At 45.9% G+C, this 26,833-nt stretch overlaps 1 protein-coding gene across 11 annotated transcripts in view; it reads left to right on the top strand.

Annotated features, from left to right (window-relative positions):
* The window catches only part of DCAF1 (DDB1 and CUL4 associated factor 1), a 709,202-nt gene that overhangs the window by 603,775 nt on the left and 78,594 nt on the right, over positions 1–26,833 (top strand). For all 11 annotated transcript variants that reach the window (XM_069206794.1, XM_069206793.1, XM_069206790.1 and 8 more), the window contains one exon: positions 20,137–20,238. In XM_069206794.1, the coding sequence (XP_069062895.1) occupies positions 20,137–20,238 (102 nt within the window). The remainder of the gene's footprint in view (positions 1–20,136; positions 20,239–26,833) is intronic.

The raw sequence follows: 26,833 nt of genomic DNA, 5'->3' as shown, positions 1-26,833 counted from the left end.
GAGGTATAGTGACTCCCCCTATTGCTGGTAATGCGAAGGGGCATCAGCTCCAGTGTTAAATTGTCTTTTTCCGCCATCTAGTTCAGACGTATTCTCACCGACCTCTGCGTTTGTCAGTGTAAACAATATTCATGTTTTTTCTTCAACTCAAAGCATTGCACACCCTTGTCTGGTTTCATAACCCAAACTTCTCCACGCTCCTTTCTGGGCTCTGCCCTTCCGGGCCTTTTCTGCAGTTAGAGAATATTCCATCTGTGATGGAGAGGATTCCACTCTGGATCTACCTGAAGTGTTGCGCCAAGTATCAATGGGCAGACCTCCATCAGGTCTGTAACCTCTGTGTGTCCCTGGAGCATGACAAGGACTCCTATGCTGCCTGTTTCACTTCACCTTCAGTAATATGAAGACTTTAGGCTACTGTCAAGCTCGACTCCTCACATCTCTCTCCATGCCCCATCAACAGAGCAGCAATGCTCTGGATCTCATTTGCGAAAAGAACGTAAAAGCCGAGCTGCAGGCAGAGACTTCCACTGCAGAGGGCCAGGTCTTATTGCATGAAGAGAAGTCAATGAGCCCCTTCCTCCCCAGTGTCATCCATTGAAGACGACAGCTGTATGACCATCCGCCCCCCATTCCCCCCCCACCCCCCCACCCCCACATCCAAGACATCAAACAGAGGTTGAGCATCGCCTTCAAGGGAGTCAGGCTTTGAGTTCGGAAGACCATCAGGAGGCTTCAGGTTTGCCACTGCCAGAAGGCCATAGGTGGCCTTTACACCACGCTTTGGACCTAGAATTTACCCAGCTCCTGACGCCAAAGCACATACTTCAGTGCTGGGTGGCATTCGTCTCCAATACTTCAGTGCTGGGTGGCACTGGCTTCAAAGACACCTTTGGAGCCATCTTCATACTTGGGATCCCTGGAGCTGAAATCCACGTCGGTCCCAGCAGCCCTAAGACCATCTTCGGTGTTGAGACACTCAGCACCCAAAGCCCCACCCTTATCCACCTCAGAAGATCAAGATCAGCCCATCTTCCAACACCTTCAGGATGAGCTCGAAGGCAGCACATCCTCATCCACCCACAGACTGGTTGGATCCTTGTTAAGACTTCACTTTTCCCAGAAGGAAGCAGACATTTGAGGAGGCCTTCAACTCACCAGTGGAGCCTGCCACTAAGATCCCATAGCACCATTATAAAGGCACTAGGCCACCACTTCCTCTGCCTAACCTATCTCCACCCAGTCCAGGATCTCATGATCCTTATGACACGTCTTTACACCCATATTCCCAAGATGACCAGTGGGATGATTATGACGTCAACCCAACTGGAGATACGTATCCCACCCTGTAGCCTGCAAAGACTTCACCGCTTGACAACTCCATCTCCTTCCATGAGGTCCTCCATAGGTCAGCCACATACCATAAGGTAGAGATACATAAGCTACTGCAGGATGATAATTTCTTGCTGGAGACTCCTTTCCACCCAGTGCTCCATGCAGTACCTCCACATACTTAGGGGAATGGTTATGCCTGCTCCTGACATCTTTACGGAGCCTGTAGAGGCCAGGTTTATTTCTCCCCCAGGTGGATATAAAATTATAAGGTGCTTCCTCCCTCCCACCCCCCCAACCGACCCAGTATACATTAGGGGACAACTTTCACCAGACTCCCTTGTCATCCATACCTCCTGCAAGCCTGCCAACACACAGGGTAGAGGAGATGCAGTACTGCCAGACAGGGAAAGTAAGAAGATAAACACAGCGGGTAAATGCCCCGTCAGCAATACATTGGCACATCGCCAGCTCTGTCCGTTTACCTTCCTGGTACGACAGGGTGCAGTTGAATGAAATGGAGGAGCTTCTTAAGCACCTCCTGGACCAGTATGAAAAGAGGGAACAAGAATTTGTGTCAGAGGGCAAGCACATCTCCATCACCAATATTCTGTGTGCCCTTGATGTTGCTGACACTGTATCCCGCTGGATAAATTCATATGTTCTTCTTCGCCTACACACCTGCTTCTTGTTTCAGGTCGGAAGTTCAGCAGCACCTTCTCAACCTGCTGTTTGATGGGAAACATCTCTTCAGACCACAGTTTGACCAGATTCTTGAAAAGATAAAGGAGAACACTTACCTCAAACGCCTAGAGAACAGCTCAAACACAATCTACCCATACCTCCTTTTATCGGTCTCAGTACTGCAGAGGCTCCAAGACTACCTCTCCCAAGGCATCCACCTCTTTCCAAAGACAGCATACCTCTCCCCAGAGTTGCTACAGAGGGGGTTACAAAAGCAATAGCTTTAAGAGCAGAGGCCAGAGGCGGAGTCACCAAGGGGGCCGCCCCTGCAAATCATTCTTGTGCTTACCCCGATCACATAATACCTGGTTGGAGAAAACTACAAGGGTTTCTGTTCTGGTGGGTGTACATCTCCTCAGATCAGTGGGTCCTCAACACAATAAGCAAGGGTTACTGTTTGGGGCTCACAAACACCTGCCCCCCCCCCCCCCCCCCCAAATATCTCTCCCTGCAAACACACACTCTCTCTACAACATCAGCACCCCTTTCAAGAGGAAGTGAAGACACTTATTTGCAAACATGCCATAAAGCTCTTGCTTGGTCAGCTGTATTATTTCAAAGTTATGCCTTTCGGGGGTCACCAGAGCCCCCAGGGTGTTCACAAAGGGTCTTGACTTGGTAGCCGTTCATCTCAGAAGGAACTGCATCCACACCTTCCCTTACTTAGACGACTGACTGATCAAGAGCTCAAGCTAACTGTAGTGCTTGACTCGCAAACAGACCACCGTAGGCCTTCCATACGGTCTAGGATTTGGCAGTAGTACCACAAAGTCCCACCTCCAGTCCCTTCAAACCCATCACTTCTTGAGGGTGATAATCAGTTCTATCTGATAGAGACTTCTAGTTGCAGATTCCTTACCTTTAAATTTTCCCAGGTGTCAGTCTGGATCTGGAGATTTTTCTTCGAGCAGTACCTCTGCGTGCCGTCAGGTGGCATCGATCGACTCTGCGGGCGTCATATATAGGCGCCACCCCAGCGCGCTGACGTCAGTTCTTTTCTTTCTGCACCAGCCTACGCGCAGATCCAGAGAGAGCTACCTCAGTCACTTTTTGACTATGAGGACACTTTTGTCGAATTCTTTTTGACGAGGTCGTGAATGCGTCAAGGGATGTCCTGCAAGACCGGTTTTAAGCCCCGTCACTCCTGTCACCGAATGATGTCGGTGACGGATCCGCACCTTGTGTGTCTTTGGTGCCTGGAGCGCGATCACAACCCGAAGTCGTGCTTTAGTGTTGGGCCATGAACCCGAAAGCTTTGAGGGAGCAGTCCCTAAAGCTCATGGCGGTCTTGTTGGAGAGGAAGGTCTTGAGACCGGCCGCGGAGTCACCACCACTCTTCGTCCTCGAAGTCAATGGGACATTTGGGTCTTAAGAAAAAGAAGTCAAAGAAGGACAAGCGTTCTTCAACTTCACCCAGTCGCTCGGATGATACAGCACGGGAAGAGCGTTGATGCTCTAGGTCTCCGTCCTCAGAGCCTTCATCTGGGTCGGCCCTGCGCTTCCCCAACTTCCCAAGAGCCGGAGCCACCCCTGTCCAGCTCAGAGTTTTATGAGGCAATATGCCTCATTTTTGGGCAGACCGACCCATCTTTGGCGCCCTCGAGTTGGTGGGGGCTCCCTCACGTTCGAAGTCGTCAGCTTTGGCCATGACTCCTTAGGGCTCCTCCGGATCCATTCGCTGATCCGTCCCGACGCCGGTTGTGCCACAGCGACCTTCCCCGGCGTTGGGTAAGAAGTCGATGTAGGAAGTTGGCTCTGTGTATATACTATCTCTAACGTGCGAGATAGTGTGCACAGAGTCCAAGGGTTCCCCTTAGAGGTTAATGGTGGCAAAATTAGACAATACTAATGCTCTATTTTGTGGTAGTGTGGTCGAGCAGTAGGGTTATCAGAGGGTTGTTTAGCATTTGTTGTACACACAGGCAATAAATGAGAACACTCACTCAAAGACTTAACTCCAGGCCAATTGGTTTTTATATAGAAAAATAATCTTTTCTTAATTTATTTTAGAACCACAAGATTCAGAATTCAAATAAATACATAAATTGTAAGGTACTTGGCATAGGTAAATATGGAACTTTTAATTAAAACAGTAATGTACACAGTTTTGGCAAAATGGCAAATAGCTATGTTGAAAGTGGACACAGTGCAAAAATCAACAGTTCCTGGGGGAGGTAAGTAGTGGTTAGTTTTTCAGGTAAGTAAAGCACTTAAAAGTTCAGTCTCCTGGGCATAGGCAGCCCTCCGTTGGGGGTTCAAGGCAACCCCAAACACCCAGCACCAGCAACACAGGGCCGGTCAGGTGCAGAGGTCAAAGTAGGGCCCAAATAGCATAGGCACCCATGGAGACCAGGCCTGCTCCGGTTCCAATGTGCAAGCAGGTAAGTACCTGCATCCTCAGGGAGCAGACCAGGGGGATTTTGTAGAGCACGGGGGTCACAATCAGGCACACAAAATACACCCTCAGAGGCACAGGGGCGGCTGGGTGCAATGTGTGAAGTAGGTGTCGGCTTTTAGGTAGACATCAATGGAGAGACCCGGGGGTCACTCTGGCGATGCAGGCAAGGCACAGACGGGCTCCTCGGGCCAGCCACCTACTGGGCAAGGAGGGGAGGGGGGGCGCCTGCTGGTCACTCCTGCACCAGTAGTTGGTTTCTCTCGGGCATGGGGGCTGCGGGTGCAGTGCTTCTTTCAGGCGTCTGGTTCCTTTCTTACCAGGCAGTCGCGGTCAGGGGGAGCCTCTGGATCCTCTCTGCAGGCGTCGCTGTGGGAGTGCAGGGAGGTCATCTCCGGGTGTCCATGTCGTTGGAGTCGCCTGGGGGTCCTCTCTGCAGTGTTGGTTCTTCTGGGCACAGGCGGGTGCGTCGGTTGCAGTGTGTTGGGGACTCACGCTTCCGGAGTGAGGCTGGAGTCCCTTTAAAGATGGGTTCTTTGTTGCTGTTTGGACAGAGTTGCTGTCCACTGGAGTTTCTTGGTCCTCTGGTTGCAGGTCAGTCCTCTGAGTCATCAGAGGTCGCTGGTCCCGCTGGATGCGTCACTGTGCAGGTTCTTTGAGTCTGGAGACAGGCCGGTAGGGCTGGGGCCAAGTCAGTTGTCATCTCCATCGTCTCTGCGGGACTTTCAGGTCAGCAGTCCTTCTTGTTGTAGGTCGTCAGGAATCTGATTTCCTGGATTCAGGGTCGCCTCTAAATACTCAATATAGGGGTGTGTTTAGATCTGGGGGGGCAATAGCCAATGGCTACTGTCCTTGAAGGGTGGCTACATCCTATTTGTACCTCCTCCCTGTGTGGAGGGCGGCACATCCCTAATCCTATTGGGGGAAGTCCTCCAAAGGAAGATAGAGGGATTTCCTAAGGCAGGGGTCTACTCAGCTCAGGACACCTTAGGGGATGTCCTGGCTGGAGAGTGACTCCTCTTTGTTTTTCTCATTATCTCCTCCGGACTTGCTGCCAAAAGTGGGGGCTGTGTCTGGGGGCGGGCATCTCCACTAGCTGGAGTGCCCTGAGGCTCTGTAACACCAGTCTTGAGCCTTTGAGGCTCACCGCCAGGTGTTACAGTTCCTGCAGGGGAAGGTGTGAAGTACCTCCACCCAGTACAGGCTTTGTTCCTGGCCACAGAGTGACAAAGGCACTCACCCCATGTGGCCAGAAACCCGTCTGAATGTGGCAGGCTGGCAGAAACTGGTCAGCCTAGCACTAGTAGTTGGACTGCTATACAGGGGGCATCTCTAAGATGCCCTGTGTGCATTTCTCAATAAATCCCACACTGGCATCAGTCTGGATTGATTGTGCTGACAAGTTTGATACCAAACTTCCCAGTATACAGTGTAGCCATTATGGAACTGTCGAGTTCATGTCTGATAAACTCCCAGACCATATACGCTTTATGCACTTTCAATGTCTACGAATTGGCTTTAGACACTGTAGGGCGTAGTGCTCATGCAACTATGCCCTCACCTGTGGTATAGTGCACCCTGCCTTAGGGCTGTAAGGCCTGCTAGAGGGGTGACTTACTATGCCACAGGCAGTGGGTTGTGGGCATGGTACTCTGAGGGGAGTGCCATGTCGACTTAGTCTTTTTCTTCCCACCAGCATACACAAGCTGTGAGGCAGTGTGCATGTGCTGAGTGATGGGTCTCCAGGGTGGCATAATACATGCTGCAGCCTTTAGAGACCTTCCCTGGTCACAGGGCCCTTGGTACCAGGGGTACCATTTACAAGGGATGTATTTGTGTGCCAGGGCTGTGCCAATTGTGGAGACAAGATACAGTTTAGGGAAAGAACACTGGTGCTAGGGCCTGGTTAGTTTTCAAAGTATTGCACTCAATTTACCTTAGAGCCCTCAAAGGATTGGTTTCCTCTGATTTACCATGTAACTTTACTGGCACATCGAAGTTTAGGAAGGCAGTTATAAACTATGTATTTCTTTCTGGGTTTCTATATAAAGATGGCCCAGACTTATCCATCAAGGTAAGAGAAGAGATTGACCACTTCCTACTAATTAGCATCATTAAATTGGATTTAGTCAAGTGATTTTTGTTTCAAATCACTTTGAAATAATGAAGCAGCTGGCAATCTTAAAAGAATCAAAGTTTTAGAAACGGCAGGCTTTAAGTTTGGTAAATATCACATCAGAAAAGGTGAATCATTGTGCCAAAAAATATTAATACAGGATTGGTCCTAATTAGTTGTATAATTCTAGAAGTAGGTGCAATGTTTACTAAGTCAACCACTCATTATTAATGGGTGGTTATTTAGGAGACAACTCTTTAAGGAACGTAGACGAATGTGCCAAGTGATGAGGCATTTGAGTGAATCATGGCATTTATATAGCGTGACGGCTACCCAGCAAGGCGTCCAGGCACTAAAGTCTTGATTGGAAGTGAAACCAGTATTCTGAAATATTAGAGAGCTCAATATTAAATAGCCAGTGTTTTTTGTGTTTTCCAGAAGGAAGATTATAACTGATACAAAGGTCCAGAGGAGAATTATTCAATATTTTGAAAGCCAGGAAGGCAAAAGATGGTCCACCCATGTGGGTTTGCTTGACCTTCGGCTGCAGACCAGTTTCTCGTTCACAGAGATTATGTGGGCTTATCAGGCTTTATCAGCTTTTTTATGCAAGAGGGGCCTTTGTCGGGAAGTGCTTGAAAATACTAAGCAACAGACCTTCAACATTCATCTTTTGTGTATGGCCAACTAGTGCAAGTCTTTGAGATGATCAGTTACAAACTGCGAAGGAGAGGTTCAGGATTAGGCATGTTGCTGAATTATGGACTACTTGAAGTACCTGTAGTAGGTAGGTTGGGAAGCCTAAGTAAAGGGAGTGCCCATAATCGAGTCTGTGTAATGAATGTGTGGTCTAACGTTCTCCTGGTGGAGGATGGCAGAGCTTTCCTGAGGGATCTTAGTGTAACAAAGCTGGAGCAGCTATTGAGGGGGCTTGTTCCTCAAAGAAGCCTCAAAACAAAATTCTTGGAGGGTGAGGAAGATTGTAGGAGCGGGCCAAGCTCTGAAGGCCACGTCTGGTTAGAACAAGCGGATTCTCAGTCTTGTCACATTGTTTAATTTGATGCAGTTTTTATTAATTTTGCCTCGAATGATGGGCAAACATGAAAGTTGTCTTGGATGGGGAGTGTAGTTATCCAGGATTTGATCTGAGTTTAATATGCTTGCAATTTTATTTCTTCTGGTTACTTCTTACAACAGATTCCTCACCTTGTGAGTATTGCCTAGGTACCAGACAGGATCTTGAACTTTAAAAGCATTATACCTGCGTTCTGGTAAGTGGCGTCATGTGGCTCCTCACCAATGTCGGTCCACTCCGTAAGGGAGTGATTAAAGATGCATACAAGCGCTACCCATTTTCGCTGACATCAGTTACTTTCTTTCTGTGCCTTGAGACGCAGATCCAGAGCTAAACCTAAGTCTCTTAATGGCTTTTCTTTAATAGCCTACTGCTATGGATGTGAAAACTAATCATCTTACAGAGGTACTTCAGCCTGGTCAAGCATGTACAGAACCTGTTAACATTTAATGAATCCCTCATGCACAACCTCTTAGATACTTGGGGAAAACAATGTTCAGGACCACCAGTCAATAGCAGGTTGATCTGCACCATTGACTAGCACCAGGTGACCCTGACGTTCTTTTACAGAACCCTCCACACAAAAGAGATTGGTGGTGCAGGCATCCGCCAGTAAGATAAATCCTAACAACTTCCCCACACCTCACCTGATCTTAAGTCTAAATGGATGGAGAGATTGATCAAGCACATCTCCTCCCCAGGAGCCTTGCTTTGCAGTCAGTAAATGCCATGCAGTTCAATAAACTCGTTCTCTCCCTTTGGTCTCGCAGTCTTTTTGTGGCTTAGGCTGTGGCTCACAAAGACAACGCCCAGGACATCAGTGGCAATAGGCCTCTTTGTCCCCACCCATCTAGCTGCTGCAGCTACAAATCTTTAGTTTGTTCTTTGCGGCACACAGCCACCCTGTCATGGAAGGATTCAGTATTTCCTTCAGTGTTGGCAAGTCATTACCTCAGACAAGTGGGTCCTCCAGGTTGTAAATCTAGGCTATGCTCTTCCATTTCATTCTACTCCTCCACACCTTCCAACATTATCAGGGTGGCTGACTGAGGACCACAAGTCTGTTTAGTAGCAGGAAATGCAAGCCCTTCTAGCTAAGAGGGCAATCAAGAGGGTTCTGGTCTTGAAAGTATGAAATGGGTGTTATTCCTGCTACCTCCTTGTGCGGAAGGGAGAGACCTTGGTCCTATTTTAGATCTTCGCCTTCTCAACACCTTCCTGTGGAAGTACAAATTCAAGATGCTTGCACTAGCTCTGCTCCTGTCTGCCGTGGACCCCCGGGACAAAATGTTGGCGTTGGACCTACAGGGTGCTCATTTCCAAGTCCTAGTCCTGCAGGTCCACAGGCACTACCTGCAGTTCTCAGTGGGCAAGGAGCATTTTCAGTTCTCAGTGCTCCCTTTTGTCGTCAGCAGTGCTTCTTGTGGGATCCCCCATGGCTGGCTGTGTTAGTCCTACACATTCGGTTCGTGGAATTTTTACACTTTTTCTCCATCCTCACCAGGTGAAATTCGAAATGAATCACTGTGTGCTTTGTAGATCTTGGGATCTGCATTATTTTCTTATAGGCCCAGGTGCACCTGCCGGGGTATGCAAGATGGCCGTAGGTAATTGTTGGTAATAGTTTGGCCTTAATAGCGCTCCTGATTGCCTCTGCAGTGGGAGACTTAAGCTTATGGAGGAGTTTGAGCAGGGCATAGGTAATTCTCTCCACTTTCTCTATCAGCGGTGCTGCCTGATGTGTGGTTTTGCCAGTATCTGATATTCAGACTCTGGGGTAGTTATATTTAGTTACCATCTCTATCTTTAGTGGGCCTAGGTTCCATTCCATCAGGAGTTTTTTTTGGTTGACGATCAAAGATCCGGACCTTAGTTTTAGCCGCATTTGCCTGCAGAGAGTTCTTTGAGCTATACCAGTGAAGGATATCCAGACCCCTGTTCGATCCTATCCGAGTCTGGGCAAGCAGGATCAGATCATCAGCATATTGTATTATAGGGAGAGTTATTTGGCCCAGTTTGGGGGTGGGAGATGTGTCCTCCTTAAGCAGCTCCACGCCCAGGTCAGCGGTATATAGATTGAAGAGAGTGGGGGCAATAACGCAGCCTTGTTTTAAACCTCTATTAATTCAGTTTTCTCTGTTGCGTGTGTTTGAGATATCTTGATTAGCTCTTATGTGCCTGTGTATAAGGCTCGTATGGCCACAACCAACTTTCTGGGTATCCCCCAATCTGCCAGTTTTTTCCAGAGGGTGTTGTGGTCGACTCCATCAAAAGCTGCACTATAATCTATAAAACAGGCTTAGTGTGGAGGGGACGACAATTTATGTTCCTTGGCGCCCAAATATGAGATAGCAAGTACATTATCTGTAGTGGAAGAGTTGGATCTGAACCCAGTCTGGTACATAGGTATGATGTTATTTTCCATTATCCAGATTCCAAGCTCTTGTAGGAGAACTTTTGCAAATGCCTTGCCATCCACATCCTGTAGCTCTATTAGCCTATAGTTTTCAGGTCGAGTAACGTTCCGCCTTTCAATGGATCGGGTGCAGGATCGACCCCTTCCAAGTCTCCGGTACCACAGACTAGTATAGCCATTCATTGAATAGGTTTGTCATGGGCACTAACCAGAAGTCATGGTCTTCCTTGAAAATGCTCCCCGGAAGACAATTAGGTCGGGTGCCCCATCACGCCGGATGCCCCTAAGGATGTTTTGTACGGTCTCTGTTGCAACATTTAGGGGACTGTTGTCAATGCCATCTAATACGTGTTGCAGCACTGATATGCTTTAGGCATCTGTGTTGGAATCCACATAGTTTTACCACATGGCTCTCCCAATTGCAGGCCGAGGCCGTGCGATCCTTATTCGTAGATGAATGAATCAAGGTGTTAACATAACCTGAAAATTCTCTGTTTACTTGGCGACAACAGCACATATGAGTTTCCAGTGTTCCTCTGTATCCTTTGATTTTAGTTTCAAGGTTACTATCCTATGTTCTTTCCTTGCCTGCTTCATAATGGCTTCCGCAAGGTTTGTTACCTTTTTCCTGTGTAGTAGAACAGCCTGCCTGCATACTTTTTTGCTAAGCTGATGCTCCTAGTACGCAGGAAATGAGTGGGCTCCATTTCTATTGACCCTTGGCTGCTGGTAAGTGCATTATCTACTTCCCGGCTTGTCCACTTTTCAGGAGTTAGAGAACCGTGAGCTAATTTTTATTACGCATAGTGGAAGGAGCAGGCAGTGCCCCATTTAACCTGTTTTATTAGTGGACCTAGATTAGTAGAGAACAGCTTTCCGCTAGCTGTATATATCAGATCCCTCATTGCCCTGAGACTGATCTCATTTACCACAGGGTTGTGGTCGCTTTCAGTTCTGTAAATTACCCGTGGCTTAGGCATCTAGCCCACAAGGTTGTTTTTACAAGGATGTAATCTAGTATGGAGATGTTTTTAAAAGTTGGTGTAGGTGTGCTGACTATGTTTTCCTTTTGGTTGATCGCTATCAGGCCAAACTACTTAAGACATTTTTCTAAGGCCATTCTTACGGGATGCCGTGGGAGCCCGGCAGCTTGACCCCATTTGCGAAGATTAAAGTCTCCTGCTACCGCACACTGATGATTCAGGTGCTCATAGAGGAATTCCTTTATCCGAGATAAGATATGTTTAACTTTTGCCTATTTTTTTTTTTTCCCAGGCAGGGGTTGACATACAGATTTAAAATTGAAACTGGGGTTATTTTATCATTGATGCCAGGCAATATATGCCTACCACATGAACATTCCAAGATGATTTGTCCAAGACCTCTACCTTAACGAGTAGATTTAATTTTACATATGTTGCATGGCCTCCTATGTGTCTCCCAAACAGATTTTTCTCTTGTGTGAAAGTCTGAGTTAAGAGGCCAGGAATGGGTAGAGGCTCTGTCGACCAGTTTTCCTGAAAGCACAAAATACCAGTGTGGTGTAGAAAATCCCTGTTGGTAGGACTCGCAATGAGGTAGACAGGCCCACCATGTTCCAGCTTACTAGCTTGTTCACGCTTCTTATAGATTTAAATTTTAATACTTTATAACTAAAAATGCAGACTTTTCTTGATGGACAAGGTTGCGGGAAGCCAATTCCAATTCCGCAGGCCTTGGCCACTATGTTCTATTAGAACATCTGTGCAACGTACTGAAGTCAAACCAGACCCTTTGCAGACACTCTTGTTCATTTGAGTTATTCTGCATATGGTACGCTCGCATGACTTTCCTCCTGAGTTGCGTGTCATGGGCATTCGGGCTATGATCCTGATGTTCAGCCTCTGTTCTTAATCTCAGTGCTGATGACTTTGAGGCAGCTAGGATTGCAGGCCTCCTGCATTCTGCTGTTGAAACCTGCCAGATGGCATATGAGGGCTCTGCAGAGGGATCAAAGGCCAGTGGGCACAGTCCCAGGGGAATTTGTTGTATCCAGATTTAAGGGGAGACCACACAAGATCTGAAGTGGTGGCTTCTGGACCATGACTAGGTCAGTGGCAGACCCCACTCCTTAACCTACCCAGATTTGACATTAATGATGTGTGCATCCGTTAATGGTTGGGGAGGCCATCTGGAAGATGGTACTGCACCCAGGCCTACGCAATCAACATCTCCATGCTTGAAGATGGAGTAGCAGCAGTTGACTTAATTTGACCTAACTTCTGAGGTTGATGTCATCTTGGTGGCGAGGCATCCCTCTGCAAAATCGATGTCCGCCAGTTACTGTGACTGATTTGTTGTTTGGTGCAGCACCCACAAGGTAGAACGGCTGCAGGCTAAGTTGTCTGACATTTTGTTGTTTGCTTTGTCCTCTGGTCCTGCAACAACATGCTTTGGGCACTGTAAAAGGCTACTTGTCAGCCCAGTAATGTATTTTGCAGTTGCCAGACAAGCTTAATTGTTTGAAACACCCATTGTGATGAGATTTTTTGAAAGATTTGCAGCATTTGATGCCACAGTAACATTTAAATTTGGTTGGTAGTTCTTAAAGTGTACTCCATTTGATCCAATGCACACTTGTTCATTACGTCTCCTGACTATCAAAATGGTCTTTTCAATTGCCATAAATTAGTTTAGTTTAGTTTTTTGGATTTATAGAGCGCATAGTTACCCAAGGGCATCCCAGCGCTAACAGCAGCAGAAATCACATACAGGAGGGAAGACATAAGTTAGTTACAAAAAAGAATAGTTTTAAGTTTTTTCCTGAAGAGTCGCTCTGAGGATTCATGGCGGAGCTCAGAAGGAAGGGCATTCCAGAGACGGGCAGCCTTACTAGAGAAGGAATTACTACCCTAGGCTCTCTTGGACCGAAAAATATGGACATACCTAAGAGAGGAAGACTGTAGGCTCCTAGATGGAATATATAGGAAAATCCGTTTTCTTAAGAAAGTTGGACCCCTACCATGTAGGGCCCTGTGAACAATGCAGAGTGATTTAAAATGAATCCGCTCCTTAATGGGGAGCCAGTGGAGAGTAGAGATAGCCGGTTTGGCAGAAGAATATTTTGGTAATTGAATAAGAAGCCTGGCTGCTGCATTTTGCACTCAGCTCTCCGCTTTACGTAATAAAGAAGCTGCAAAGGAACAAGGAGTTCCTGTAGTCAAACCGGGAAAGAATTAAAGTTTGAATAAGAATTCTTCTGGCGGTGGGAGGGAGAAGAGTAAGAATCTTCCTAAACGCACGTCAGAGACCGAAACAAGTGAAGGAAACTTTATTGGCTTGAGAGTCCATGGTAAGCCGAGGATCGAGCCACATGCCCAGACTCTTAACTAGTGGTTTGGGAGGGGGAAGATTGTTAAACGTATCTGAGAATGATGAAAGAGGGAAGGCAGGGGAACCATTACCTAGGACCAAAACTTCCGACTTCCCGTCGTTAAATTTAAGTTTGGATTTGATCGTCCAATTAGTGATATCCCTCATACAGCAGGAGAGGTTATCCACAGACGAGTCTCCAGAGCTGGAGAGGGACACCACCAATTGAGTGTCGTCTGCATAAGTGACCAATGAGAGGGTGTGAGGAGCGATCACTTTGGCTAACGGGGACAGATAAACATTAAAAAGAGTGGGACTAAGAGAGGAGCCCTGGGGTACTCCACAGGTCAGTGGGAAAGTATCAGAGAAAAAAGTGCAGTCCAGAACTTGAAAGGATCTACCTTTGAGAAAAGAGGAGAGCCAGGACAGTGAAGATCCTCCTACCCTTCAGCTTGACTTGTGAGCGTGCTTCAGGATATTTCTCTCCAACCACCCTACACCATGTTTTCCCGGATAAGCTGGTGCTGAGGACATATGCTTCTTTTCCACCAAAAGTGGTAACACTTTTCAGACACTCTATTACTATTTCTGGTAGATACTCTATCTAACCACAGATTGCTCACCGACCACCCCTTCCTCCCCCCAACTTACATTTCAAACTTACTGTTCTCCATCTAAAAAGATTGTAATCTAGAAATCTACACACTAGCTATGCTAGTTTGCCGATGGGTTCTGTGTCTGAGGGCAGTCTGGAAAAAAGCAACTGACATCATCGTGCATGCAGCTCTGCTTATCATTTCTGGAGTGAAATGACGTTGGCATGTATCTACACAACCCCACCTATTGGCATGCAGGAATACTGCTTTGATGTTACTGGAATAGTCCTATTGTGAGGCATCTCAGGCCAGATTGCATATCTCCCAGAAAGAGAGTTACCAAAGGTAAGTAACTTCTTCATTAAATCCATATGCCAGCACCAGGGGTGCTTGGTGAGTGAGGAGTTCGGGTAGATAATAAAAAACTATAGGGGTTAGTGAGGAGCCTGTGGAAAGGCTGTGTTTGATAGTTGAAGGAGCAGATGTGAAAGGAGGCAACAAGATCGTTTGAGACCTACTGGAAAAGATTGGAACCAGTTCAAAGCAGTTTTATAGATGTCCAGGTTGGGTAGTGGATGAATAAGGATGGCAAGCGAGACCATGAATGGTAAAAAGACAACTTTTGTGGGAGGCAAAAGTACGTCACACATAACCTCCGTGAAATACACCACAAGCTATTTGCAAAACTAAATTGCCTCTGGATATTCATAACAGCCTAGACAGTTCTTAGGTCTGCAATGTTTTTAATAACAATGATACTTTGACTTGGACAAGTTATATAGGAGGTCTTTATGTAAGCGAAGGCCCCCCTCTTTAAATAGTTAAAAGATTGGAAAAGGGTTAAGAACCTTAATAGACTCTTAATAAGCTCTACCTAAGCACCTGGAGCCAAAGGATTATCCGTATCATTCTTTAAAACGGAAGATCATTACTCCATTATATAATAATGCACTATAATCAGCAAAAATTCCAGATCTTTGTAGGGAATCCATATTACATATGTAATTTTTAAAAAATGGTAACGTAGATGACTCCAGGTACTTTACACTTGTAGCCCTCCTGGACATTAATAGTAAAATGTATGCATGACTACTCTTGGATGAATTGGAAGCATGGGCTGAAGAAAAAAAATCTGCTGCCATTGTGTCAGCCCGGTTTTAAGACAACATGCTACACATTACACAACATTCTTATGATTGCATCTCATCAAGTTCACTTTTAAAAGGCTAGGACTTTTGTCCTTTTCAAGGCTTTTGATGAGGTGGGTAGGTGGCTGCTGTGGAGCAAACAAGGGAATCAATCTGAGCCTGCTTACTAGAGGGTTGTATTGTGGAACTTGGATCCTGGTCAAGTTGGTCCACGGAAGCAGGGTCTCAGAACACATCTACTTCAGTAAAGTAATGAAACAAGGATGTGCCCTAGCTCCATCACTTTTCAACCTTCATACCACAGACATAGGCATTGTATTGAAAAAGGCAGTTTTATTTCCTCCAAAAATGAGTCAAATGCATATTCAAGTTTTTCAGCGTGGCAATGGCACTGCTACCCTGGACTGCACCTGGGTAGGCCTGCAAAGATCTCAGTCAAAAGAACATGATTTAATTATTTGACAGTAAACATGTCTTGGGCCACTTGGAGAATAGGCAAAAAATCATAGTGCCATTACATATAGCTATGTGGTAGTCTGGCTAAGCGACTTTAGATCACATTGATACCACTTAGCCAAATGAGTTGGGGTTGTATAGCCCATCAACTTAAGTCCACTGTGAGGAAAGTGATTAGAGCAAAATGCTTGCCATTAGTAACATATGAGTTAGAAGCAGTTCCATATTGTTGTCTGTCTGGATAGACTGAGCTCAGTGCAATATTTATAGAGTGTATTCAAACTCCCAAAATCAACAAGACAAGCATATATCCACTTAGAGTACATCCTAATCCTGCAGGACTAAGAAAATAAGGCCTTGTTTTTAACGCAGTGCTGTAAATTAAGATCTCAGTAGAGCACTCCAGTACATTAAAATAATTAATTTGGATTTTTATTTTGGAGGGGGAAAAAAGTGGTGGATTATCTATGGTTAGTATACAGTCACAGCGTGAAGAAATGCCTAGATGCACAAGAAGCTTGGTAGAGTATTTATGCTGCAATTAAATGTAAGGTCTTTATTGCTGATCAGTTAATTATGGAGTTTTTGAAGTCAAGACTCTTAGGTTACTTTGAGTTCTAAGGAAAAAATATCTTAGCACATCATCTCTTCTCAAGAATCCATAATGCACCAGTCATATCTAGAAATACCTATAAGTTCAGCCGTAAGACCTAAAAGGATATGCTTGCGCTGCCTTATGATGCAACTTCGGGAGTTTAGATAAAAATGGTACAACTATTGTCCAAGTAGGGTCAACTGTTGGCTCTGTTTACAAGCTACAAAAAATTTAATGCATCTTTTATGCCTATGCGAACCTTTCCACTCACAATATTCTAGTTGAGAACTTAATTTTTTAGATACAAACTGTTCACTTGTAAGGATGTAGTTGATTTGTGCCTGTATTGTGAGAACCTTTGGTTTTATCTTTCCTAGTTAGATTTTTAAACATGGCACAGTGATGAGGCTTATTCAGCCGAATGGTCAGTGAATGGTTTGTTATATGCATTTTATACACATTTTGTGGTATAATATAGGCATGAGTAAATACATTTTAAATATTGATTTTAATTGTATATAAATATTTTATTAATCACAAAAATAAAATATTTTCTGATATGGTACCAAAACACTTTGGGGAATTCCTACATAGCAAGGGGATAGAGTATCCAACTGTACATCTCTAAACAACCCAGTTTCCCATAGCTATAAGCAAATCATTTTCTTTTAGTGACTCTAGTACTTAATGTCTGTGATTTATCTGGCTAATTTGTCCACCTAAACTTGGAAACCTGCGCCGTAAAACAAAGATGTAGCTTTACAGCTGAATGATCCCAGAGATGTGCCGGGGCATGACCCACATGCTTGACATTTCCACACAGACTTTTATGTATTAAAAACAAATCTATGCTAGATTTGTGACCATATTTCTTATTATAAAGTGTAAATCTAGGACCTTCACCCCCTTTCCAATGCCAGATATCTACAAGGCCAAGATCTATCATGCCTGCCTCACCCGTGACCGTGTTCTAGGGGAGTTAACCGTGCCACAAGGGGTAGATGTATCCAAGACAGGGTCCAACAATACGTTGAAATCACCTCCTAACACAACAGGATATTTGGCTAAAAGTAGGAGGTTATACAACTCTTGGAATGGTGCCGGATCGTCTATGTCAGGACCATAATATCCTGCCATCGTAACCCAGCACCCATACAAGCACACTTCCAACACCACCCATCTACCCCTTGAATCTACTTGCACATCACCCACCTTTATCCTTATAGATGTTTTAAAAAGAATTGCCACCCCTTTAACTGCACAAGATTGATCGTACTATAAGCTGCCCATTTCATTTGCTTAAGCGGAATATCCCATTCTTCTCGCAACAAATGGGTCTCCTGAACAATAACTACCTCCTCAGCCATTCTGAGAAACTAAAAAATCTTCTTCCTTCTTCCCTTAACCCTCAAACCATTAACATTCCACGAAAGAATCTTCAACTGAGAAACCTCATAATTAACCATTTTCAACAAAAAAAAGGATCTGCGCGCTAAACCCCCACCACACCTTGATAGGCAAATTCTGAGGACACACCTATTTTTATCTTTTTGTTCCCACATGCTCCCACACCTAGTGCAAAACCATCCCCTAATCGTCACCAAAAACCCCTCTCCAAATCAACTCACCTCCCCAGGGGAACCCTCCCATCTTCCTCTAGGATAACCATACAGTTACCCCTATTGAGCACTCTACTGGACAGAGTATTACATTTACTGTTGTGATGCCTTAATCTGCTCTATAAAAGTCCGAACCTCCACAGGGTCCCTAATATTATGCATTTTATTTCTCCATATAACCCATAAGGCAGCCGGGAACGACAGCTGAACTGTGGCACCTAGGGACCAAAGCTCTTGCATAAAATTCCCCAGTTCCCACTGCCTATCCAAAGTCGCTTTAGACACATCTGATCGTATACGAAAAGACAAGTCCCCCTTAGAGAAGCTCCCTGCTTTAAGAGCTTCAGACAGAATTTTCTCCTTAATTGAATACGTAGCAAAATTTATTAGAAACTTCCTGGGGGCCTTTCTTCCGGGGTTCCTCTTGAAGGGATCTCGGTGAGTTCTTCGAATGTCCTCCTCTAGATTTAAATGGGCTAAGCTTGGAATGGCATCCCTAATCAGCGATATCACGTATCCCTTGACATCTTCACCTTCCATGCCCTCGGGGACACCCAACAACCTAATGTTATTCCTCCTCATGTTATTTTCCAAGATCTCCAACTTGTCTTGCAGTGACTTCTCTCTGAGTTTCAGCTGTGAAATATCCTGGCTATTAGCCAGCAGTCGTTTATCCTGATCTTCCACTGCCGCTTACAATTTACCTAGCCTATCTGTTAACAGGTTAATCTTGCTCTCCAGGACCCCACAGTATCACCCTTTGTCAGGGTATGTAGAAATCCTCCTTTATGCGGTAACTCCTTCTTAAGCTTTGTAGCGAGTTCGCGTTCCTCTGTTGGATTATCCGCCTCCAAAAGAAAACCTTTAGATCCAGCCCTCAGCTTCTCTACCCCCCTACCACGAGTCTTCACCATGCTTTCACCCCCTTTCTTGTTGTTAAAAGTTATGGACGAGAAAGTAGCAGTCCGACCCCAAGGAACCAGGCTTACATTTCTTTATGCCCCCTGGTATGTTGGTATCAGCCTGGGGACCTCTGGGGCGACGTTTGATCGGCGACATGCACAGTATATCTTCCGTGCACCTGCCAACCACTTTTCCCGAGCTCCAGCAGGGCTTTCCCTCTAGGACCCGTAACAACCGTTACGCGGAGGCTACAACGAAAAGCGCAGCGTCTTCCACGGCGCACGCCCTTCGCAGCCTCCGCCCACACGCCGGGACGCGACGCACGTCTCCGGCATGGCTCCTCTGCCGTCTCTCCCGGAGCACACACTGTCCCTGTCTCCACCACTGCCCCACTTCAAGCAAGCCAAAGGAAAGGACCAGCCACAACGCCTCGGCTCCTCCGATGCCCAAGCTCAGTGCCCCCCACGCTACTGGCGTCACTTTACACACACCTTCATGCGCCCCGTACGGGAGAGCTCGCGATTCCAGCTCTCAACTGGCCGCCATGTTCCCCGAGTGAAGCTTTATCTGGCTACTTTGTACCAATTAACTAATGTCTTCATTTTTGTGTTTTTTTATATAGTACATACATTTCCAAATTTTCACAGCTCTACCGACATATAAAACAAAAATATAGCCTGTAGTGTGAAAATATATAGATTGCTTAACATTTTTCTAAATGTTACATGGTGGTGCTGTAAGTGAAGGTTCAGGGGAAGGGAGCTGAGTCAACCCAAAACCTCCGCTTTCAACACGGAGCTGCTGTTATTTATCTGAGCTCAGGTTTAGAGCTCCTGTTTGTAATTTAGTTACTATGTTATGATTTTCTTTCATCCTCTTTGTCTGGAAAACATGGATTAGTATCTTTCAGTATGGGCAAGTATGTAGTCTTCAATTCCTCCTCTCTACAGGCGAACTAAACCACCCCCCCCTCACTCCACCTGCCTCAGCACCCTATGACAGAAACAGAGATAAGATGACTGTGAAACATGAGCACATATGCCTGGTTCTTAAAAACATAAATAAATTACTCCTGTGCATGTGTGTTCCAGTGTCCTTGCCTACTCACAACTTCCCATAGGGCTGGAGGAAGGTGGACCTCTGGACTGCAATATTCATGTGTGTGTTAATTGAACTGTGCTTGAGAGTGAATGAAGGACTCTAGAAAGGACAGTGGACCTCTCAAGAGCAGATAAAGCAAACCAGAAGTGTTTCGAGCCATCCTAGCAGTTTGACTATATAGTGAATTAATGGGCAATATTCATGTTTGCAAAAGATTACCTGTTTGGATGGAAATGGAAATAACTATGCTGTTTTCATCGTGGCTATTTTCTTTTTTTGTGTGCCTCAGAACCAAGGTAGTATGGATGCATTGAACATGGACACTGTGTGCAGACTGTATGAGGTGGGTCGACAGCGCTTGGCGGAGGATGAGGACGAGGAGGAAGATCAGGTGTGTGACATTACCTTAAGTCCAATCAAAAGGTTGTATTTCTATTTTTTAATTTATTTTTTGAAAACTTGCAAAGTATGAGTTATAAAGAGGTTGGTAAAACCTATATATATATGTTCGATGGCATGTGTAGCTGCAGATACGCATGCTTTGCACATCCCGCCATCTAGTGTTGGGCTCGGAGTGTTACAAGTTGTTTTTCTTCGAAGAAGTCTTTTCGAGTCACAAAATCGAGGGACTCCTCCCCTTTCGGCTCCATTGCGCATGGGCGTCGACTCCATCTTAGATTGTTTTCTTTCCGCCATTGGGTTCGGACGTCTTCCTTTTCGCTCCGCATTTCGGTTCGGAAAGATAGTTAGAATCTCGGAAAATTGTTTGCGTTCGGTATCGGGTTAGTTACTACAGATCGACACCGACTTTTGAAGAGCTCCGGTGGCCCTTCGGGGTTTTTCGATTCCCCGTCGGGGCCTGGTCGGCCCGACCACGTGTCTCTTCAAGGCTGATGGAACGGACCCCATTCCGCTTCTGCCCCAAATGTCACAACAAGTATCCTTATACAGATCAGCACCTGGTCTGTAACTTGTTTTTTGTCTCCAGAACACAAAGAAAGATACTTGTGAAGCCTGTCGAGCGTTTCGGTCGAGGAAGACATTAAGAGACCGAAGAGCAAGAAGACTACAAATGGCGTAGGCGCCGACAGGACAAAGACACTTGGAGGAGGAAGAAGAAACCTTCTCCATCCAGGAGTCGGACTCTGAAGAGGTCGATCCCGAAGAGACGCCTAAAACCATGAGTAAGACGTCGACACACAAAACTCACGAGAAGACCACAAAAGCCCAGGGGACGCCACCGCCAGCAGGCCATGGCTTAACCCGACAAATAGGTGACCGATCATCGGCACCGAAAAAGGGCACGCATGTGTCGAAGTCATCCGACTCCGGTCGAGATACTGGCACACAGCAAACTCGAGCCCGAGACAGCGGGTCCGAGCAAGTTCGGCACCGAAACGAGTCGGCACCGAAACGAGTCGGCACCGAGAGACCGGGACGCCAAAAATAAAGAAGGTGTCGTCGGAGCCGAAGAAGGCTACCGAAAAGGTTTCCATTCCGAAACATCCAGCCTCGGAACCGAAATCAGGTTCCTACACAGAGGAACAGGGACTGTCCTCCCAAATGCAAGGACATAAGTTCGGACAGGAACTAGAGTCAATGGAGCCAGACTACACTCAGAGAAGGCTCCACATCCAAAAGGACACAGGGAAGATAAGTACTCTTCCCCCAATTAGGATGAAAAGAAGACTTACCTTTCAAGAAAAGGACAAGCAGCCACAGGCAAAGGTGGCAAGACAAACAACACCGCCACCATCTCCACCACCAACACCACACACATCACCAGTAGCCACTCCACCACTGATGCAATCCCCAACTCATACTGGAATGAGTCAGGATGATCCCGACGCATGGGATCTTTATGATGCGCCAGTGTCAGATAACAGCCCAGACTGTTACCCAGCGAGGCCGTCGCCACCTGAGGACAATACAGCCTACACACAGGTGGTGTCAAGAGCAGCGGCATTTCATAATGTCACCTTGCATGCAGAACCTATTGAGGATGACTTTTTGTTTAACACACTATCCTTTACTCATAGCCAATACCAAAGCTTAACTATGCTACCCGGAATGCTAAAACACTCCAAACAGGTGTTTCAGGAGCCTGTGAAGGGCAGGGCCATAACTCCAAGGGTGGAAAAAAAGTACAAGCCACCGCCAACAGACCCTGTATATATCACGCAGCAATTAACACCAGACTCTGTGGTAGTAGGGGCAGCTCGCAAGAGAGCAAACTCTCACACCTCGGGAGACGCACCACCTCCAGACAAGGAGAGTCGCAAGTTCGACGCTGCGGGGAAAAGGGTTGCAGCACAAGCTGCCAACCAATGGCATATTGCCAACTCACAAGCACTGCTGGCAAGATATGATAGGGCTCATTGGGACGAAATGCAACATTTCGTTGAACACTTACCCATAGAATTCCAGAAAAGGGCACAACAAGTGGTGGAGGAAGGAAAAAGTATCTCAAATAATCAGATACGGTCAGCAATGGATGCAGCAGATACAGCTGCTAGGACAGTAAATACAGCAGTAACCATAAGGAGACACGCATGGTTGCGTACGTCAGGATTCAAGCCGGAAATACAACAAGCCGTGCTGAATATGCCTTTTAATGGACAGCAGTTGTTTGGGCCGGAGGTGGACACTGCTATCGAAAAACTTAAAAAAGACACTGATACAGCCAAAGCCATGGGCGCACTCTACTCCCCACAGAGCAGAGGCACATTTCGCAAAACGCAGTTTCGAGGGGGGTTTCGAGGACAAACTACAGAACCCACAACCTCAAAAACAAGGCCCACTTATCAGAGCCAAAATACAAGTCAAAATGGTGATGAAACTCCTAGGCATGATGTCCTCATGCATAGCCATTGTCCCAAACGCAAGGTTGCACATGCGGCCCTTACAACAGTGCCTAGCATCACAATGGTCGCAGGCACAGGGTCAACTTCTAGATCTAGTGTTGATAGACCGCCAAACATACACCTCGCTTCAATGGTGGAACATTATAAATTTAAACCAAGGGCGGCCTTTCCAAGACCCAGTGCCTCAATACTTAATAACAACAGATGCCTCCATGATAGGGTGGGGAGCACACCTCAATCAACACAGCATCCAGGTACAATGGGACACTCAGCAAAAACAGTTTCACATAAATCACTTAGAACTACTGGCAGTATTTCTAGCGTTAAAGGCATTTCAACCCATAATAAGCCACAAACACATTCTTGTCAAGACAGACAACATGACAACAATGTATTACCTAAACAAACAGGGAGGTACACACTCAACACAGTTGTGTCTCCTGGCACAGAGAATATGGCATTGGGTGATACACAACCACATTCGCCTAATAGCACAATTTATTCCAGGGATTCAGAATCAGTTAGCAGACAATCTCTCTCGGGATCACAAACAGGTCCACGAATGGGAGATTCATCCCCAAATACTAAACACTTACTTCCAAAGTTGGGGAACACCACAAATAGACCTTTTTGCAACAAAAGAAAACGCAAAATGCCGAAACTTCGCATCCAGGTACCCACAAGATCAGTCTCAGGGCAATGCGTTATGGATGAGTTGGTCAGGGATATTTGCATACGCTTTTCCCCCTCTACCACTCCTTCCATATCTGGTAAACAAGTTGAGTCAAAACAAACTCAAACTCATACTAATAGCACCAACTTGGGCAAGACAACCTTAGTACACAACACTACTAGACCTCTCAGTAGTGCCTCATGTCAAACTACCAAACAGACCAGATCTGTTAACTCAACACAAACAACAGATCAGACACCCAAATCCAGCATCGCTGAATCTACCAATTTGGCTCCTGAAGTCTTAGAGTTCGGACACTTAGACCTTACACAGGAATGTATGGAAGTCATAAATCAAGCTAGGAAACCAACCACTAGACATTGCTATGCAAATAAGTGGAAAAGATTTGTTTATTATTGCCATAATAATCAAATTCAACCGTTGCACGCATCTGCCAAAGACATCGTAAGCTACTTACTACATTTGCAAAAGTCAAAGCTAGCTTTTTCATCCATTAAGATACATCTTACCGCAATTTCAGCTTATCTGCAAATTACGCACTCAACTTCACTATTTAGGATACCAGTCATAAAAGCGTTTATGGAAGGCGTAAAGAGAATTATACCACCGAGAACACCACCAGTTCCTTCGTGGAACCTCAACATTGTCTTAAGACGACTCATGGGTCCACCTTTTGAACCCATGCACTCATGTGAAATGCAATACTTAACATTGTCTTAACACGATTCATAGGTCCACCTTTTGAACCCATGCACTCATGTGAAATGCAATACTTAACATGGAAGGTTGCATGTCTAATTGCCATCACATCTCTAAGAAGAGTAAGTGAGATACAAGCATTTACCATACAAGAACCATTTATTCAGATACACAAGCATAAAGTAGTTTTACGAACAAATCCCAAATTCTTACCGAAAGTCATATCACCGTTCCACTTGAATCAAACGGTAGAACTACCAGTGTTCTTCCCAGAGCCAGATTCTGTAGCTGAATAAGCACTACATACATTAGACATCAAAAGAGCGTTAATGTACTACATTGACAGAACAAAACAAATTCGGAAAAAAAACAATTATTTGTTGCTTTCCAAAAACCTCATGCAGGAAATCCAATTTCCAAACAAGGCATTGCTAGATGGATAGTTAAATGCATTCAAACCTGTTATCTCAAAGCAAAAAGACAACTTCCTATTACACCAAAGGCACACTCAACTAGAAAGAAAGGTGCTACTATGTCCTTTCTAGGAAACATTCCAATGACTGAAATATGTAAGGCAGCCACATGGTCTACGCCTCATACGTTTACCAAGCACTACTGCGTGGATGTGTTAACAGCACAACAAGCCACAGTAGGCCAAGCAGTACTACGAACTTTGTTTCAAACAACTTCAACTCCTACAGGCTGAACCACCGCTTTTGGGGAGATAACTGCTTACTCGTCTATGCAAAGCATGTGTATCTGCAGCTACACATGCCATCGAACGGAAAATGTCACTTGCCCAGTGTACATCTGTTCGTGGCATGAGACGCTGCAGATTCACATGCACCCACCCGCCTCCCTGGGAGCCTGTAGCCATTTCGAAGTTGATCTTGAACATTTGTAAATTTGTAAATATATCACCTTAAACTATATCATGTACATACATATTTACTCCAATGCATGGGCACTATTACTATAATACACAACTCCTACCTCACCCTCTGCGGGGAAAACAATCTAAGATGGAGTCGACGCCCATGCGCAATGGAGCCGAAAGGGGAGGAGTCCCTCGATCTCGTGACTCGAAAAGACTTCTTCGAAGAAAAACAACTTGTAACACTCCGAGCCCAACACTAGATGGCGTGATGTGCAAAGCATGTGAATCTGCAGCGTCTCATGCCACGAACAGATGTACACTGGGTAAGTGACATTTTCCATATATATGTTCGATGGCATGTGTAGCTGCAGATACACATGCTGTGCATAAGTCGGCCATATAGTGTTGGGCTCGGAGTGTTACAAGTAGTTTTTCTTCAAAGAAGTGTTTTCGACTCACTGGATCGAGTGACTCCTCCTCTTCGTTTCCATTGCGCATGGGCATCGACTACATGTTAGATTGTTTTCTTTCCGCCATCGGGTACGGACGTATTTCCTTTTGCTCTGATAGTTCGATTCGGAAAAGTTTCAAAACTCTCTAATTCTCGTTGTTATTGTTTCGATCACGTTCCATCTTCTATGGACCCTTCGGTACCGTTGGGTCAAACATCTTTACTCGCCCTTCGGGGCACCCGCACCCAACTCGGGCCTAGTCGGGCCGACAGTGTGTAAGCCTCATGGACCGGACCACATTCCGCTTTTGTCCTCGGTTCCATGCTAAATTCCCCTACACAGACCAACATCTCATCTGTAATCTCTGCCTTTCCCCAGACCATCAGGAAGAAAATTGCGAGGCCTGCAGATCCTTCTGTTCCATGAAAAGGCTCTGAGACAGAAGACCACGGAGACTCGAGATGGCATCCAAAAGCACCGAACGTCTCGACATCGAAGAGGAGGAGATCATGCAGACTGCTTTGTCCGTTCGAGGATCTGACTCCGAGCAGGAGTCTGAGGAGGACAGACCAGTCACGGCAGGACAGCACATTAGTACGCCTGCCCCTGTCCCAGTCAAGCCCAGACATAAGGCCTTGGGGACGCCACTGCCGGAAGGCCATGGCTCGACCCGAAAAAAGACCTTCGGTGACCAGCCCACAACTTCGGCACCGAAAAAGGCCACTCCTACCAAGCCATCGGACTCGAGCCGAGGCTCTGTTTCCAAGCCTAGCAAACATCGATCCTTCGAGTCGAAATCTTGAAAATCGTTTTCGGAGCCGAGACCATCCTCATCCCCGACTTTTTCTATACCAAAAAAACCAGCTTCGGAGCCGAAAAAGCCTATTTACACAGAGGAGCATGGACTTTCACAAACACAAAGAAAGCCATAAAGCTACTGAGGAACACTCACAAATGGAGGCAATGGATGGAAGGCAAGCCAGAATTCACATTCATAAAGAGACTGGCAGAATTGTAATAGCACCTCCTCCAAAACCAAAGAGGAAATTAGCCTTTCAAGAGGAATTGGTCACTGCTCAGCCTCCAGCTAAAGTGCCAAGAACAAAGGAGAAAACCCCCCTCCTCAATTTTCTCCTCCTCAGTCTCCTCTTCACTCTCCACATTTACTTATCTCTCCCCCTACTAGGCCTACACCTATGCAGTCGCCAGCACACTCATTCGATTCGCAGCAGGACAATGGGGATCCATGGGATCTTTATGTTCCAGACCCCATTCCAGACAACAACCCAGATTGCTATTCCTCTAAGCCTTAACCACCAGAGGATAGTACAGGCTACACTCCGGTCATAGCTAGGGCGGCATTCTATCACAATGTCGCCATGCATACTGAACCATTAGAG

This window comes from Pleurodeles waltl, chromosome 9 (assembly GCF_031143425.1).
Source record: "Pleurodeles waltl isolate 20211129_DDA chromosome 9, aPleWal1.hap1.20221129, whole genome shotgun sequence".
Lineage (NCBI taxonomy): Eukaryota > Metazoa > Chordata > Amphibia > Caudata > Salamandridae > Pleurodeles > Pleurodeles waltl.
This window is presented reverse-complemented; position numbering and strand designations above follow the sequence as displayed.